The 17,477-nt window shown below is 38.3% G+C and overlaps 1 protein-coding gene across 6 annotated transcripts in view; it reads right to left on the bottom strand.

Annotated features, from left to right (window-relative positions):
- Positions 1-675: 675 nt before the first annotated feature.
- UBR1 (ubiquitin protein ligase E3 component n-recognin 1) overlaps positions 676-17,477 on the bottom strand; it is a 169,562-nt gene continuing 152,760 nt past the window's right edge. For 5 of the 6 annotated variants that reach the window (XM_004273939.4, XM_033435660.2, XM_049705390.1 and 2 more), the window contains 5 exons: positions 14,881-14,937; positions 12,293-12,370; positions 5,964-6,134; positions 4,012-4,113; positions 676-2,476 (listed from right to left, as the gene is read on the bottom strand). In XM_004273939.4, coding sequence (XP_004273987.1) covers positions 2,335-2,476; positions 4,012-4,113; positions 5,964-6,134; positions 12,293-12,370; positions 14,881-14,937 — 550 coding nt within the window. In that variant the 3' untranslated portion in view covers positions 676-2,334. The remainder of the gene's footprint in view (positions 2,477-4,011; positions 4,114-5,963; positions 6,135-12,292; positions 12,371-14,880; positions 14,938-17,477) is intronic. The other variant, XM_033435659.2, reaches the window with a different exon arrangement.

Here is a 17,477-nt window from a genome sequence, read left to right as displayed (position 1 = left end):
GAACCAAAATGCATAGTTGTTATGAAATGACAAATGACCACTAAAGGGTGAACTCAGCCCATACACCACGATAATAAATTAGTTATACAGATATATGTTTTTCTTCACTGTATCATTAAAATTCCTGCTAGCCCCTCACCAAACATTCAAAAAACACAGTTTTGGAGCCATCCTGTTGAACCAGTTCCTCCACATACTACACTAAAGAAAATAAAGTGACTTTTTGCTCATTTTTAAGTAAACTTCATATGCTTAATTAAACTGTTTCCAATGATGAAGGCAAACAACTAGGATATTTGAATATAATTAGAAATCCCTTGGGCTGGGGGCAGCACTGAGAGATGTATGTTCATCTACAGTGCAGAGATCTGAATCAATCTCAGGAAATGGAACTCAATAGGAAATGGGTTCTTTGGCAGTAGAGATCTGACTGGCCATTGCAGGACAGTCCCTCTGGCAGCTTGAGAGCTTAACCGTAGAATTTATGAAGTGGATAGAAAAAGGTTAGAAATAAAAAATCAATTTATCTTTGCTAAACTGGGACCAATCAATTAGGGCAGAAGTCAGCATCTTCTGTTGCCTAGGCTGGCTCAGACTTCCCAGTCAGACAATCCACCCAACAAAATTACATAAGAAGTAAAAGGAAATGTTATAATCATTTAATCATACTGGCAAATTTGACAAACTGAATACTAAAATTTGTAATCCTCACCCATCAATAGTTAGAAACTGTTTATTGGAGTTGTATCTATTTTCTGATACCTTCTGAATAATAATTATTCAGGTAGAAACATGATTGTGATTCTGATGCCTGTTCATGCCAATCCCTTATTGTAAAATCCAGAATTTCTTTACTTTACATAAAAATACCATAAAAATCTAACCCAAAATGTGCATCATCAATCACTTTGCAAATATATTTTTATTTGCTTGCCTTTGCTGAGCAAAAAGAAGGTAGGAAAACATTTATACACATACATGACCATGGTCACCAAAGGCAAAATAAGACGGTCTTTGAATGTATCTTTCGAACTCCTAACATTACCCCAGAGACAACAGAAGCTAAAACATAAGATTTCAATCTATCTTCTGCCTGCTGTTTTATATCATAAGTTCTTGATATAAAAAGTTAAAGCCCAAAACCAAGAAGTCTATGCACAGATGCCGGAGAGCTCTGTTATTTATGAACAAGATGGCTCAACCACAGCATGTTTTAACAGGACACAGACTACTGACCACATGGCTTTTTTTGTTGGTTATACTATTCATATATCCAGAGTTTATGAAAAGTTTGCACACAGATAACAAATGAAGGATCTGTCTTACAAAGACACAGAATGTTACAGAACAGGCTTAAATCTGATTGTTCTAATTTACAGCTGCCATGATCCATTCATTGGGGGAATTTTCTTATCCTCATTCTATAGATAGTTTACATCAGAACTGCATCAGGTTTCTGAGTCAAATAGAGTCATGTCACAATCAAGAGATAAGTGAACTTATTTTAAAAACTTGCCTTTGGAAAATGGGAAGTATAATTTCAAAATGCAATAAAGCTAATCCTCACCATCAGAGGTGAGGACTGCAGGCTTTGTTTCATCAGGGATAAATAATAAATACATTATCCTAACTCTTCTTGAGGTCTACAGTAGGAAAAAAAAAAGCTTTTCCACACTGGCAGAAATTTGCCTTAGAAATGGAAACTTTGTCCATATAGAAATATAGTTTAATTTCTGGCTGAAACAGTAAGTGGCACTTTAGGGTCATTTCCTTAAGAGAGAAATTATAAAATTTTTACTTTTTGGAAAACTTTCTCAATTGAAGTACACTGCATGGTTTCTGAATTTCTCTTTAGCTGCAAGGAAGACTAACACAGATTATTAAATCTTGTCAGTGATCCATTAGATAAATTAAATTTGGGGGGGAAACACCAAATACAAATTGTAGAAGAGTCAACCAACATATAAGAATGCCCACAACTGCTTGATGTGACTTCATTTATCAGGTGGATGAAGTGCAGTGGGACAGATTACGAAGGGAAGTAAGTTTTCTGGAACTATTAGCAGAATCAGACACTTGGGGGTGAAGAAGCATTTCTTTAGTGTTCTGGAACATAAAATAGATTAATCTATGTCTTTTTTTTTTTTGCTTTAAGCATATGTTCATTAATTGAAAGAAATATTCCATTAAGGAATATTTTATTGATGTATGTGAATCTGGACATGGAGCAAAAGACCCTCCAACCCTTCCCCAGCCCTCAATAAGGTCTCCATAATTTTGAATCAGTCTTCATTACTGTCTTCATTCGTGATTCTCCCCAGGCAGAGTTGGAGCTCACAGTAACTGCCAGTTGAATCCGAATAACATCTGATTAGTTTCCTGGCTCCTAGCAATCTCTTCTATGATGCAGTGTTGCTGCCACACCAAATGGAGCTTCCGATACCGCTCACGAGATAAATGAAGGGGGTTGCCCCTCCTTCAGGGGGAGAAAAAAACATGTAAGCTTGAATCAAATAACTACTACATCTTTATTGTTTAAATTAGTCTGAACTTTTGAGATGTTCTTGGAACTGGGAGGAATCACCAGGACAAGGTTTTAAAAGGTATATTTTCCCTTCACCACTGATCACTATGAACTCGATAAGTTACTTAGCTAATGAAGAAGAAACTTACTCCTTGATTATTCAGAAAAATAGGTCAAGTATACCATGGGCATTATGGGATCCCATTTAAATGGCTAGAAAGGTTTATAACTTGAAGCAGTTCTATTCTTTTTAGAGTGGTTAGCCTGAGTAGGTCTTTAATGGCTTTCTGGCCTCTTATAGTTTATCCAGCTTTGATTTCTGATCTTTGGACGGTAGAGGTTAGGTCTGAGGTGTAACACTAAGCCCTCAAATTATACGTTGCTCCTCAGAAATACTTAGTTATTATTGTCTTTATGACACAACAAACTTGCTGGTGATTAGCAAGTACTTAAATAAAATTACTCCACACCAATTCTAAGGTTGCACAGTTTGTAACACTGTATAACAGCTAATCCAAAATGACTGAAGTCTGGCTGTTGCCAATGATGGAGAACTGTGAGACTCTCATCCCTGGGGCACTAACATGTCTCAGCTGGTTAGGTATTTTCATATTGCCTAACTAACTTAAAAATTCTGCTTCTTTGTACCTTTCTGGAACAACACAGGCCTCTTATCCTCAATCATTAACTACTTCCACCACCCACCTTTTTCTTCCTGAATCCAAAGACTTTCTCTATACAGGTCAAAAGCTGTTACAATAAAAACAAATCTCCGTATGAACAAAGAGGTTCTAAGCCTCATCCAATAAGCCGATTCATTCTGAATAATATATTGGGATGATGAAAAAGTTCGGATTTTTCCGTTAAGATGTTACAAAAATCCCGAACAAACTTTTTTGGCCAACCCAAAATTTCAAAAGAACAAACTTTTAGTTAAACAAAAAGAGCTTATGGTAAGGGGATCTAATCTTTAACTATATGTACTTTTGGGACCATTGTGGCCTTACCTCCTTTTTCTCATACCCATGAGTGGTACTCCAGTTCCTAACACCAGTGAAGGATACAGAAAATTACAGGATTCTAAGCATTTTTGCTAATGTTTAAAAGCAAAGAAGGCTGACATAGCTGGCTAATAAAAAGTTTCAAGTATTGCAATGGAAACAATGAATATCCATTTTAAACCAAACTCCCTCACTGGATACTACAGATTTCTTTCTTTTATACATCAGCGTCAATTAAACCTTCTAAGTAATTCTGAAGAAAGGTTGATTAAAAATAATAGAGCATTCAAACATTAGGATGGCGGGGGTCTAAAAATTTTGGAGAAGCACAAACTTGTTGAAAATTATATGTTACATTTAGGATGGCATCATATTTAATATTTTCAATTTATAGCTATTTAAAAATATCTCTCAGTATTAGCTTTTGTGTTTAAAGAGCTGCCACCATCCATGTACAATAATGTGAGTAAAATTTTAAAAACTTACTTCAGGCCAGGGTCTGTTTCTCCATATTCATCCAAATAAGGGGCTGGATAGGCACAGCCTCTGGCTTTACCTTCAACCAGGACTACTCTACATTCTCTGATTCTAAGGGACAAAACAACCAACAGAAATATTACTAAGTGCATGTATGCAAATGACAGGCACTGTGTCAAAGTTAATCTAGAGAAAAGACATGGTATCTGTTAAGAATTCAGTATAAAGACAATATAGACAAACAGACTAAATCATGTTTTGTCTAAATAAAAGAGAATGAACATTGCTATTTTTGTTGAAGCTATGGGAAAGGATCAATGGACTTAGGGAAATGGGATCAGTCAGTAATACTGACTAAATATACTGAAGAGAGGAAGGAGACTGTCCTATGTGAACCATAGGTACCCTGGAAGATGGTGGCTGGGGTTGTTTCTGTTCTATTTCCTGACCTATGACCTGGAGCGGGGGAGGGAGCTTAACAGAAGAATAGAACCACATCTCCTAGTCTGATAACCCTGGGCCAGAAAGAAGGTCATCTATGGAAGTGTCGAGCCTTTTCTGGTTAGAGCCAGCCTCCAACAGTGCACATTATAAAGAACCACTGTAACCCTGAAGGTACTTGGGACTCTTACAGCAGAGAAATGGAAAAATAAAAAATAATGTTCGTGTACATAAGAGATAAGTACTCTAGAGAGAAATTATAAAATAAACAGTTGGAATAGGTAGTGGGTTTAATCGCTGGAGGTACCCTAGAAGAAAATAGGTGTTTGGGCTTTGCTTGCATACACTTATTCTCCTTGTTCCAACAGATGCTGATTGGCAGTGATTACATATTCCCTAGTGAGTGAGATGTTTGGGTTTATGTAAACAGAAACTAGATTACATGGGGAGAATGGAAAGAAAGAGCACATGCATCCACTTTGAATTTTTTCTCTCTCTCAGGAAACTTGCACTCTTCTTTCATAAATATGAGAGACTATTGGTCTGTTCTCAGTCATTTGCTAAGACACCAGGGAAAACAATGGTTGGTTGGTAGAAGAAGTGAAGCAAATTAAAACATTCAAAGGACAACATAAAGTAACAATGTACATGTCCTTTGAAAATACAAGTTTTAGGACTCTAAACTCTTTCGCTATACCTGATTTTTACACAATACCAGAGTAATCAATATAAAGCCTATCATATTTCACGTTTCCATTTTTTCTTACCATCTTTATTGGAGTATAATTGCTTTACAATGTGTTAGTTTCTGCTGTATAACAAAGTGAAGCAGCTATACGTATACATATATCCCCATATCCCCTCCCTCTTGCATCTCCCTCCTACCCTCCCTATCCCAACCCTCTAGGTGGTCACAAAGCACCGAGCTGATCTCCCTGTGCTATGCGGCGGCTGCTTCCTACTACCTATCTATTTTACATTTGGTAGTGTATATATGTCAATGCTACTCTCTCACTTCATCCCAGCTTACCCTTCCCCCTCCCTGTGTCCTCAAGTCCATTCTCCACCTCTGCATCTTTATTCCTGTCCTGCCCCAGGTTCATTAGAACCTTTTTTTTCTTAAAGATTCCATATATATGTGTTAGTGTATGGTATTTGTTTTTCTCTTTCTGACTTACTTCACTCTGTATGACAGACTATAGGTCCATCCACCTCAATACAAATAACTCAGTTTCATTTCAAGTCTACCATATTTGTTTAAGGTTTTCCACAAATAATGAAAATGTGAACAGATTCCAATTTTTAACTCCTTATTTTTCAAACTACTTACTTCATATTTTTTAAACTATTATTTACATTTGAGAAGATACTTAAGTATCTTTTCAAATGCAATTGCATGTGAATAACAGGTCTATGCTCTAACTTCTGACAGATCATATCCTATCAACATACTGTCCTGCCATGATGGCCTCCAGACTGGATTCAGATTCCCTAAGTTCATTATGAAGCTTCCTACTCACTTTAGGAAAATGCAGACTCCAGCTCCACAGTGAAGGGCATGAAAAATGCAAGCTCCCACCTCTTCTCCATTCACAATTTCTTGGCAGCAAATGTTCTGAGAACACAGTATGGCTCCGCAGAAAAGACAGAGGACAGGGTGCTTTCGCTCGTCATCTGCAGACCGTGGGCACCTCAAAAGGGAAGAAAACATTCAGTATGGTGGAGAAATAATAAAAGCATGATATAATCAGTTAGCAGTGTTTTAGATGTATTAGCAGTGTTTTCATCACTGGCTGCTTTGCAGCGAAGAAAGCTCTTAAAACACAAGGAAACATTTAATTAGATGATTCCTTTTTAATACTTTTCCTTAAGAAGATAACAAAAAGTCTTCTGATTAATTCATAGTAAGAAAATTTATTTTTAAATATGCAGTGTTCTGCGAATTCCCACAAAGTGTGGCACTTAAATATGCCTTGAGATTGAGATGCATTTAGAGAATCCAGTCTTCATCTGACACGACCAATTTACAGTCAGCTCCCCCTCTGGATTGGTTTAGTCAATCTTGTGTCTCAATGTTGGAGCAATGACCTTGAAGGTATACAATTACTGTTGTTGTTTTAACCACAATTTTCAGTAAGGGTTTAAACACATTTCCCCCACTTCTTTGAAGTATTGAGATCTTTAGGGTTGAAAGGGGAGACTGCAGTCTTTGAGCTGACGCACCTTTCTACCTGTGAAACACAGCCAAGTCTTGGGAAAGAAAAAGTGACAAAGTTTACTTGTTTGAACCAAGTAGTACTATGAGATCTGGCCATTTGACACAGTGGCATGCTAGAGCCTTGCTATAATGCCCCCAAGAGGGGTATCACTCTCTGAATTAAAGTGATAATGGCTATCTTTGTAAAAGGAGCTTCTTATACTCCTATCTCTGCTGTATAATGGACATAAAGCAAGCATCAATTTGGACAGAAAAAAATAAATGCAACCCCAGGAGAGATCCATTGATGTCCACAATTGGGTCAGAATAAAGAGCACCAAAACAAATCTCTAATATGGTATTAACAGTTTATTCTCCGATGCCCACTTTCTTAGGCAAGATAAGAAAATCACTATTCTCTACACACGAGCAGAGGGACTCCCTGCATAGGTATTCCATTCCTGTCTCCTGTAGATGAGAGGGTTATTTTCACTCCCTGGGTGTTGCTCTTTTTGGATAAAGCCAACATCTTCTTTAACTTTTAGCACAGGATGGCTGAGTCCCATCCTATAGAGGAAAATGGGAGTGATGCCCCTGAAATACAGTACTGACCAGTACTCCTACACTAGAGATGACTCAGTCTTAATGGAAACTAGTAGTAACAATAAAACTGGAAGAGAGCATAAGATTTATTATTATTTTTACTTGAAACCAGTAAGTACTAATATCATTCAGGAGCATCATCACTGTGATTAATGATTAACACTCTTCTCAGAGCCAACAGCATGATACCCTTGAATGACTAGAAAACAATATCTATTCACAGGGTATCTCTGATACCAATGCAGCCCCAAGATTAGGAAAATCACTGAATTTGGAGCTGGACGCAGTCTCTGAAATCATCCAGCTAATTTTTGGAGGGCTGAGAGGTAAAGTGATTCAGTCACTTCTTTAGTTGGCTGACCTTAATCTGCCTGAGACAAGCAGCAAGGGAGCTGAAATTGAGGTCAATTCTAACTGGTAATAGAGGCTGAACTATGGGCTGCCCAAGCCCCTGATGGGCCAGTTAAACCCCCTGGCTTTGTGGCTCAAAGCAATGGTTATAACTAAATAAGAGAATTTCCTTAGTCATTCTGTAGGGTGGTGATTCTCAGAGTGGGCCAAAGAAGGGCTCTTCAAGCCCTTAAGATGACCCTGAAATGCAATCTGTCCTTCAAATGACAGCAAGTTATTTAACATATAGTTATAAAGACTAAGTCACCTTATAGATCAAGGCAGTTAACTGGAATTATTAATTAGTATCCTTAAATTTGAGAGTTAGTTGTGTTTACTGAGAGCTCTAATTAAGTTTAGTAAGAAGTTTAGCTGTTGCACAAAGCTCAGGAACATAACAAAACGCCTAACTGAGCTTTGGAATTTCTGTAATTTGGGAAGACAATGCCTTGTCACCAGTACATTATCAACGGAGTCTTGAATAGGCTTTGATTTTCAAGCTACTGAGATTCTTGCCTTTTAATTACTAGTTACTGCTAGTTCCACGTCATCATTATCAGTTTGGTTTGCTATGGGTGATGTGTGATGCTACTGGATTGTCAAGGATACAGAACTACATCAATAATAATTTTGGCTTATTATTTTCAAGATGATGCATTGTGATTCAAATATGAAATATTCACAAACCAATGGCTGAAGCAGATACAAATATGATTTCTCCATTCAGTGACATTTCACTGGTGGTGTGCTGCTCATTAATTTATGCTATTCAAATAAATTGCATCATATTACAGAAGGCAAAACAAAAATTACTGTTAACCTTATTGAACATAATTTTATCACAGAGCATCATGAGTTTAAGCTCATGTTGTTCTCTTATAAAGGTAATTCATACATGGTATTAGCAATGAGCACAATGTAACTTGTTTTTATTGCTTCTCACTCGTCTTTATCAGCCAGTATTTTTTTGATTTGAAAGTGATCAGTGAAAGGGAAGATGAAGATAAAAGGAAGTTTAGGAAACACTCCTTTAGAGTAGTGTTTAATCTGATTGAGGTAGGAGGAACATGGTGCCAGAAAAGGCTAAGGGGCTAAAAGGCTATTCCTCTTTCCAGTACCCAGGCTTGCACTTTGAGTCACAATGTTATCTGTTTTACTGTTACAATGAGCTTCCATATAAGATTGTGTTTGGGAAAAAAAAGTGTTCTTCAGTGTCATTTCAGTGAATGAATGTGGTCACCACACTGTAATGCATGTAAAACAGTGTTTAAAGACACATGTATAAAAGATATTTCTAAGACTGCTACTTGCTTGGGAAGTTGAGAACAGTGAGGTTCCTGTACCAGAACAACTACTGATCTGGCAAGAACTGTCTGAAGCAATTATTCTGGGAACTCAGAGTCAGGACAAACACTTGCAGTGTCCAGAGGAGTGCTTGACAAAAATGAGGCTAGTAAATTTCAGTGAATTTTGGCATTCTGTGTAGTGGTTACCATCCCTTATCCCCCAGCCCCACAGCAGGTAGCTATGGGGGTGGCTGCCCACAATCCTGGTGCAGCATGCTGGTGCCAAGGTGGGCAAGAGGGACCTTGTGTTCAAAAATTAGGGTTGTATGTTTAGTTTTGCCTGGCAGTTCACTGAGGGGCTGGCACAGAAACTAACCATTGTTTCAGCTCCCGTGGGCTGAAGCAGCTTCCTTGGCGGTGATGGTAGTAGAGGGGATTTAAAGAGGTAGATAGTCTTTATATCTTTTCTTCTCTCTTTTTTTTTTTTCTTATTGTGTCCAGGCATTTAAGGAAATCTGTCAGTTACTGGCTGACCACAGAGATAATGGAACAGAGACTTCAGTGAACACACAACGAATAGAGTCTTTGCAAAAATAGTTTGGAAAAGTCACTAAAACAAACAGATAACTACAGCCTTATCAAGCAACAATGGTAATTCCTGGGATGTGGTAAGAATCTGATTTCCAGAGTTATTATGTTACAATACTCAAAATGTCCCATTCTCAACAAAGCTTACAAAGAAACAGAAAAGTATGGCCCATTCACAGGAAACCAAAAAGAGACTGACAGAAATCATCCCTAAGGAAGCCCAGCCATGAGACATAATAAACAAAGACTTTAAATTAACTCTCCTAAATATGCTCTTTGAAAGAAACCATTAACAACAACAACAAAAAAAACCTAGTGGAAATCAGGAAAGTTGCAGGGTACAAGATCAACAGACAAAAATCGGTTGTGTTTAAATACACCAGCAGGGCTTCCCTGGTGGTGCAGTGGTTAAGAATCCGCCTCCCAATGCAGGGGACATGGGGTTCGAGCCCTGGTCCAGGAAGATCCCACATGCCGCGGAGCAACTAAGCCCGTGCACTACAACTACTGAGCCTGCGCTCTAGAGCCCGCGAGCCACAACTACTGAAGCCCATGTGCCTAGAGCCCGTGCTCTGCAACAAGAGAAGCCACTGCAATGAGAAGCCCGCGCACCGCAACAAAGAGTAGCCCCTGCTCACCACAACCAGAGAAAGTCCGCGTGCAGCAACACACAATGCAGCCAAAAATAAATACATACATACATACATACATACACCAGCAATGAACAATCCAAAAAGGAAATAAAGAAAACAATTTCATTTACAATAGCTTTCAAAAGAATAAAATACCTACGAATAAATATAATCAAGGAGGGAAAAGTCTTGTACGCTGAAAACTACAAAACATCACTGAATGAAATTCAAGCAGGCCTAAGTATAGAAGGCATCCATGTTCATGGACTGGAAGACTTAATATTGTTAAGAAGGCAACACTCTCCAAAGCAATCTATAGATTAATGCAATCTCTATTAAAATCCCAATTGCCTCTTTTGCAGAAATGAAAAAGCCAATTCTCAAATTCCAATTTAATCGCAAAGGACCCGAAATAGTCACAACAATATTGAAAAAGAAAAAGTTGGAAAGCTCTCATGTTACAATTTCAAAGCTTACTACAAAGGTACAGTAATTAAAAAATGTGGTACTAGCATAAGGATAGACTTATAGACCAATGGAACAGAATTGAGAGTCCAGAAATAAACCCAAACATCTGTGACCAACTGATTTTCAAAGCAGGTGCCAAAACTATTTAATGAGGGGGAAAAAACAGTGTCCAAAAATGGTGCTGGGACAACTGGAAACCACATGGAAAAAAGAATGAAGTTGTACCTCTTACCTCATTCCAAAAATTAATTCAAAACAGATTCACAGCCTAAATATGAGCTAAAACTATAAAATTATTTGGAAAAAACATGGGAATAAATCTTCATGATCTCAGATTTGGCAACAAATTCTTAGTTTTGATACCAAAAGCACAAGCAACAAAAGAAAGAAACATAAGATGGACTCATACATCAAAGGACACTATGAAGAATATGAAAACACAACTTATAGGAGGAAATATTTGCAAATTAAAATCTAATAAGGGTTTAATATCCAGAAAATAAAAAGAACTCTTACAACTCAACAACAAAAAAGATAGTCCAATTATAAAATGGGCTTGGGATTACCATATATACACTAATATGTATAAAATAGATAACTAATGAGAACCTGCTGTATAGCACAGGGAACTCCACTTCGCTGTACAGTAGAAACTAATACAACATTGTAAAACAACTATACCCCAATTAAAAAATAAAAAAATAAATGAAAAATAAATAAACAAAATGGGCAAAAAACTTGAACACATATTTCTCCAAAGAACATATACAAATCTGTAACAAGCACACAAAAAGATGTTCAACATCCTTGATCATTAAGGAAATGTATATCAAACCGCAGTGAGCTACCATTTTTCACCCACTGGGATCACTTTAATTAAAAAACAAACAAACAAACGAGAAAATAAAAGGTGCTGGTGAGAATATGGAGAGATAGGAGCCCTCATACATTCTGGTGGGAATGTAAAATGGTGCAGCCATTGTGGAAGACAGTTTAATGGTTCCTCAAAATGTTAAACATAGGATTACCGTAATGACCCAGCATTCTACTCCTAGGTATATATACCCAAGAAAAATTAAAATATATGTCCTACCAGAAACTTGTACATGAATGTTTGTAGGAGCATTATTCATAATAGTCAAAAGAGGGAAACAACCTAAATGCCCACCAATGGATGAATAGATTAATGAACTTTGGTATATACATACAATGAAATATTTAGCCAAGAAAGGAATGAAGTACTGATACATCCTACAACTTGAATGAACCTCAAAGACATACTAAGTGAAGAAAGCCAGACACAAAAGGTCATAGATTGTATGATTCCTTTTATATAATATATCTAGAATAGGCAAATCCATGGAGACAGAAAGCAGATTATCAGTTACTACAGAATCGGGAAAGAGCGGGATGGAGAATGATTATTTAGTGGATGCAAGGTGTTTCCCTGGGGTGATCAAAAAGTTTTGAAATTAGAGAGAAACAGTGGTGGCACAACATTGGCAATACACTAAATGCCAATGAATTATACAAAATTGTATGTTATGTGATTTTCACCTCGATTAAAAAAAAAAGATTGAAAATCACTGTTACAGAGGATGCTCAGTGGTCACTTTTAAAAAAAGTTTGCTAGTGGTGGTGAGTTTGTAAGCTCAAAAAAGTTTTAAATATATATTTCTTCTTACCTGAAATGAGAAGCTTGATTTAGGAGGCAGCTATAGTCATCAGGAAGCTCTATCAAACTATTTCTTTTTCTAGGGTACCTAGAAATATAATTTAAATGGCAATTTTATTTTATGAGTAAATAAGCCCAGATCAAAAACAGACCAAATAACAGAAGGAAGAATGTTTTAAAAATAATGAAAGGAGGGGAATTCCCTGGTGGTCCAGTGGTTAGGACTCTGTGCTTCCACTGCAGGGGGCATGGGTTTGATCCCTGGTCTGGTCAGGGAACTAAGATCCCACAAGCCGTGTGACGTGGCCAAAAAAACAGTTTAAGGATTCATATTTGCAATCCATAGTAATTCCTACTGTTGACTAGATTAAGTCTAAACTTTTCAGCCTAGAATTCCAGATCTTTCATCAGCTGGTTTCCTCTCCAAACCCAACTCCTACTATCTCCTAAGACTAAATTGTTCTAGCTATATTTCTATACTGTCTAGGAAGGTAATATAAAGTAGTAGTTAAGAACACAGACTTTGAAATCAAACAGGCCCGGTTACATATCCTAAATTCTCTAACACCTGACAAGTCACTGAACCTAATCCTGTATTTCCTGGTCAGTAAACTGAGAATAAACATATATACTTTCTCAATCATAGGGCACACCCTCAATTTAGTAACACATTTCCGGGGTGGGGGTGGGGTGAGGAGAGAAACATTAAATACTCATGTTGATTTAAGAAATGAATAGTATCAAGGAACCTCAAAGGGCTGTTGAGAACTCAATAAGATATTGAAGTGAAACATAATATACTTAGTACTTGTTACATGCTTGCAAATGTTATCATTCTCACCATAGTAATATGACAAAAGCCTTGCATGCATGTCCTGGGGAAGGTCATCTGAATAACATGAAATTCTCTTCTCAAACCCCAGTCAATTCAAATTCTACTATAATCTCTTCTGTGTTCAGCTAAAAATTATCTCCTCTAAGACTAAACTTACATCATTAAGAATATTTACTCTTTACATTTCTATAGCATTAACAGTATATTCCATATATTATTATACTGTATCTCATTTATGTACATAATTAGACTATAAACTACCCATGACCAAAAGGTGTATGTATTGTATCTTTTAACTCTCTCAGAGTATTTTAGTTTAGTACCATGCTAGGGAAACAGTAGATGTCTAAAAGGCACACAGCGACTTCTGTGAGATTAATAGTGCTAAAATATGTACTCATATTTTAAACTCTTCTTTTCTTGGTGATGTGAATACTACTGCATCTGAGCACAGGAGGTGGATCTATAATCTCTAAATCACTAAAGTTGGGTTAAGTCTTAGGCAGCAGCATATGCACATTTAAGGAGAAGCTGAAAGGAACTCAAGGGGTGAAAACAGATGAGAAAAGAAGGTAGCAAATGCACACTGTCTCACAATGTTTGCTTTAGCCATAAAAAAAAAATTGTGCTGGTGTTAGTATTTAAGGCTGGGGTCAATTCCTCTGCTTGTTTATTGACGCAATGCAATTTGAATAAAAATCAGAGACTGTACATAATACAAACCAGGCCCTGGAGGGGACGCAAAGAAGATAAGCATGCGGTTCTGGCCACTGTTGAGTTTACTGTTCAGTGATTTACAGTGTTGGCTGGGACACACATACACACACATGAACAGACACATATGAGAGGATGTGTTAGGATAGGCTTCAGGGAGAAGGTAACATTTAAAATGGTCCTTAAGGGGGACTTCCCTGGTGGCACAGTGGTTAAGAATCTGCCTGCCAATGCAGGGGACATGGGTTCAATCCCTGGTCCGGGAAGATTCTGCGTGCCACGGAGCAACTAAGCCCGTGCACCACAACAACTGAGCCTGTGGTCTAGAGCCCGTGAGCCACAACTACTCAGCCCACGTGCCACAACTACTGAAGCCCACGTGCTCTAGGGCCCACTGACGCAACTACTGAAGCCCACGCACCTAGAGCCTGTGCTCCGCAACAAGAGAAGCCACCGCAATGAGAAGCCTGCACACCACAACGAAGAGTAGCCCCTGCTCACCACAACTAGAGAAAGCCCGCGCACAGCAAGAAAGACCCAAGACAGCCAAAAAATATAAATAAATAAATAAATAAATAAAAACTGTCCTTGAGGAAGAGATGGATTTTGATTAAACCATAACTTAAGGGAGATAGAGGGGCTGAAGAAAAGTTTTGCTGGGTAGTCTCTAAGCTTATAGAAAGGAAGAGATGGGGAGGAGGGAATAGTTCTATTTATATCTTTATTCTCAAAAGGAAAAAAAGTGGTTTATATGAATACTGTCACTACCCTCTCATTTTAATACACTAGCAGCTGCAAGAAGCCTTTTAACAGGTATGCACTAGCTTAAGGTGCTGGTGGTGTCAAACAATTTAAGAGAGAAAGGACAGCCACTCCAAGAAAAAAATCAACTGTACGAAGAATCGAATTTCCGGCAAAGACCTAACAGAAATGTAAGAAACAATGTGCTGAGTGAGAATGAAGACAACAGACTAGAAAGCATCCTCATCAACCAACTACTTTTGGAAACACAACTTGTAGATGGGGAAGGACTGAGAAGTAAAACCAACCTGACTATGGCGCTTTTTTGCTTCAGACAGTTTAGTAAGGCAGGGTCTGTACACCATCTATATGGGGAGCAGAGAGAAAAGGCAAATGGGTCATCACAACTTCAGTGGAATATTCATGGAGCCATCCTCTCCAAACCTCTCTGTCCCTTCTTTCCATGTGCCCTCTGCTAGACTTCTTTTACCTTATATCTTGTCCCCCTTTCTTCTCCCTTTCTTTTCTCCCCTTCTTTTTTCTATTTACCCCCCCCTTTTATTAATTTCTTTTTTAAAAGGTTATCTATTACTAGAAAAACAGAAACCACTCTGAGTATTTTAACAAGAGGGAATTTAATACTAGGAATTGGAAATAAAGGTGACAGAAGGGCTGAGAAGCCAACCAGGAGTCAAATAAGGCAAGGCAACCCAAAGATTAGCCAATAACAGGAAGCTACTATCCTTCCCAGGCTGGAGGAACAAAATAATATTTTTTGAGTGGTTTTGTTGGAGCTCAGGGTCACTGGTGGATGCTAGAACTACAGTAGACTTGTCTGGTGGGAACTAGATGTTCTGACATCCAGTAGAACATCAGTAGAACTGACAGTAGCCATTGTCAGGGATGCCCCACAAGGCAGAGAGAGGTGGTCTAAACACAGGTTTCTCTCTTCCTCCTGACCTCCAATATCTTGCCAGTGCCTCCCACAGGCTGAAGCCAACAGATGAGGGAGACTGGGAAATATGGCCTACAGAGGTCAGTCCCCTGCCTTTCAGAGAAGACAATGAGGAAAGGCTCTGAGGCAAGCAGAGCCAGGAATGGTACAGACTTTGTTTCAAAGTTTGAATTTTTAACACTAAACTAAAATGGCAAGTTAAAAATGTATCGACTCCAACAATATAAAAGTAAAATTAGTATAACCTACTGTGATTGCATTCAACACAAAGCATGATACTGATTTTTTTTTTGGATTCATTTTTATCACACTGAAAATCAGAATACCTCATGAGAAATGAGAAAACACAGAAAAGAACCCAAAAGAAGAGGTGAGAGCACAGAGAAAGGTGTCAGGAGATGGGCGGACATTCACACAAATCCTGACATGGGCATGCAGGGAAAAAGACACTGATCAAAGAAAAAGGAGAAAGAAAAAGGGTAGAAAATTGAAAAGACTAAAGGAAATCAAGGGTGTGATACTGTGACTGATAACATTAAAAAAGAGACAAGCCCCAAATGGAAGTTACTTGTGCTAAGCCCACGTCCATCAAACCAAGACTTAACACCTAAACCTAATTGCAGTTTCAACCTTCCCCAGAAGTGAAATCTTTACCCATCGGTCTGGAATTTCCTGGTCAGTAGCAGTGAGGTAATCTGCCTAACAGATCCTTTTGTCCCGCAAAGGAAGGTTTCCTTGCCTGAAATAATCCTTTTCTCATTTATGACTTCGTTGTCCCACCTCCTTGCTGACTATAAAAGGCTCCTTTCTACTTGCTAGATGGGATGCTGCCCATTCATAAATCATTTAATAAAGCCAATTAGATCTTCAAACTTAATTTTTTTAACAATAATAAATATATTTGGTCTCTGACCCAGTTCCTGGCACAGACTGACTCAGCACAACTTCAGCACTGAGCTTCCAAAACCCTTGGAATTTCCAAAGTGATGTGAGTGAAAAAGGTGTCTTTTGTTATGTTAACAAAGTGGCTTTTGAACAAAAGGATGAGGGCTGGTAGCCAGGAGAACTAACCAGTGACTAGAGGGTTGGAACTTTCAGCCACTCCTTACCCACCAGCCTCTGGGGAGGGAAGAGGGGTGGAGGATGAATCAGTCGCCAACGGCCAATGGTTTACTCAATCACGCTTATGTAATAAAGCTTCCATAAAACCTCTAAAGGACAGGATTTGGAGAGCTTCCAGGTTGGTGAACACGTGTCGATTCAGGGAGAGTGGTGTGCTCAGAGATAGAGTGTGGAAGTTCTGCTCCCTTTTCCTCATACCTTGCCCTATGTGTCTCTTCCATCTGGCTGGCCCTGAGTTATATCCTTTGATAAAAAACTGATGATCTAGTAAGTAAAACGTTTCTCTGAGTTCTGTGAGCTGCTCTACAGACTAATCAAACTATAGTCTTTTGGTGAGCACAGGTGACAACCTGGACTGTGACTGGCTCTTTCTGAAGTATGTGGAGGTGGGGTCGTCAGTTTTATGGACTGAGCCCTTAACCCATGGAATCTGACAGCATCTCCAGGAAGACAGCATCAGGATTGAGCTGAATAGCAGGACACCCAGATGATGTTGCAGAATTACTTGCTGGATGCGTGGGAAAAACAACCCGCCCCCCTGCAACAAGTATTGGAATTGGATGCCAGAATCTTTAATGGGGGAAATAAAGTAAGAGTAACACGATGAGAACTAATTATTAAAATGATGGTATATGTCAATTATATCTCAAAAAAAAAAAAAAAGATGGAAAATGGTGGCAGCAAAGATAGGGTAAGGAGATTGGAGGTTTGGAGGGTAGAGAGTGATCAGAAGGGCCAGTAAGTAATGGGGTAGGAAGAAATTTTTAATTAAAAAAAGACACACTTTTCCACAGAAAATTTAACTAGATACATCTCTGATCTACCAAA

Source organism: Orcinus orca, chromosome 2, assembly GCF_937001465.1.
Source record: "Orcinus orca chromosome 2, mOrcOrc1.1, whole genome shotgun sequence".
In the NCBI taxonomy this organism is placed as follows: Eukaryota; Metazoa; Chordata; class Mammalia; order Artiodactyla; family Delphinidae; genus Orcinus; species Orcinus orca.
Note: the sequence above shows the minus strand (reverse complement) of the source record. Positions and strands in the feature narration are given on the sequence as shown.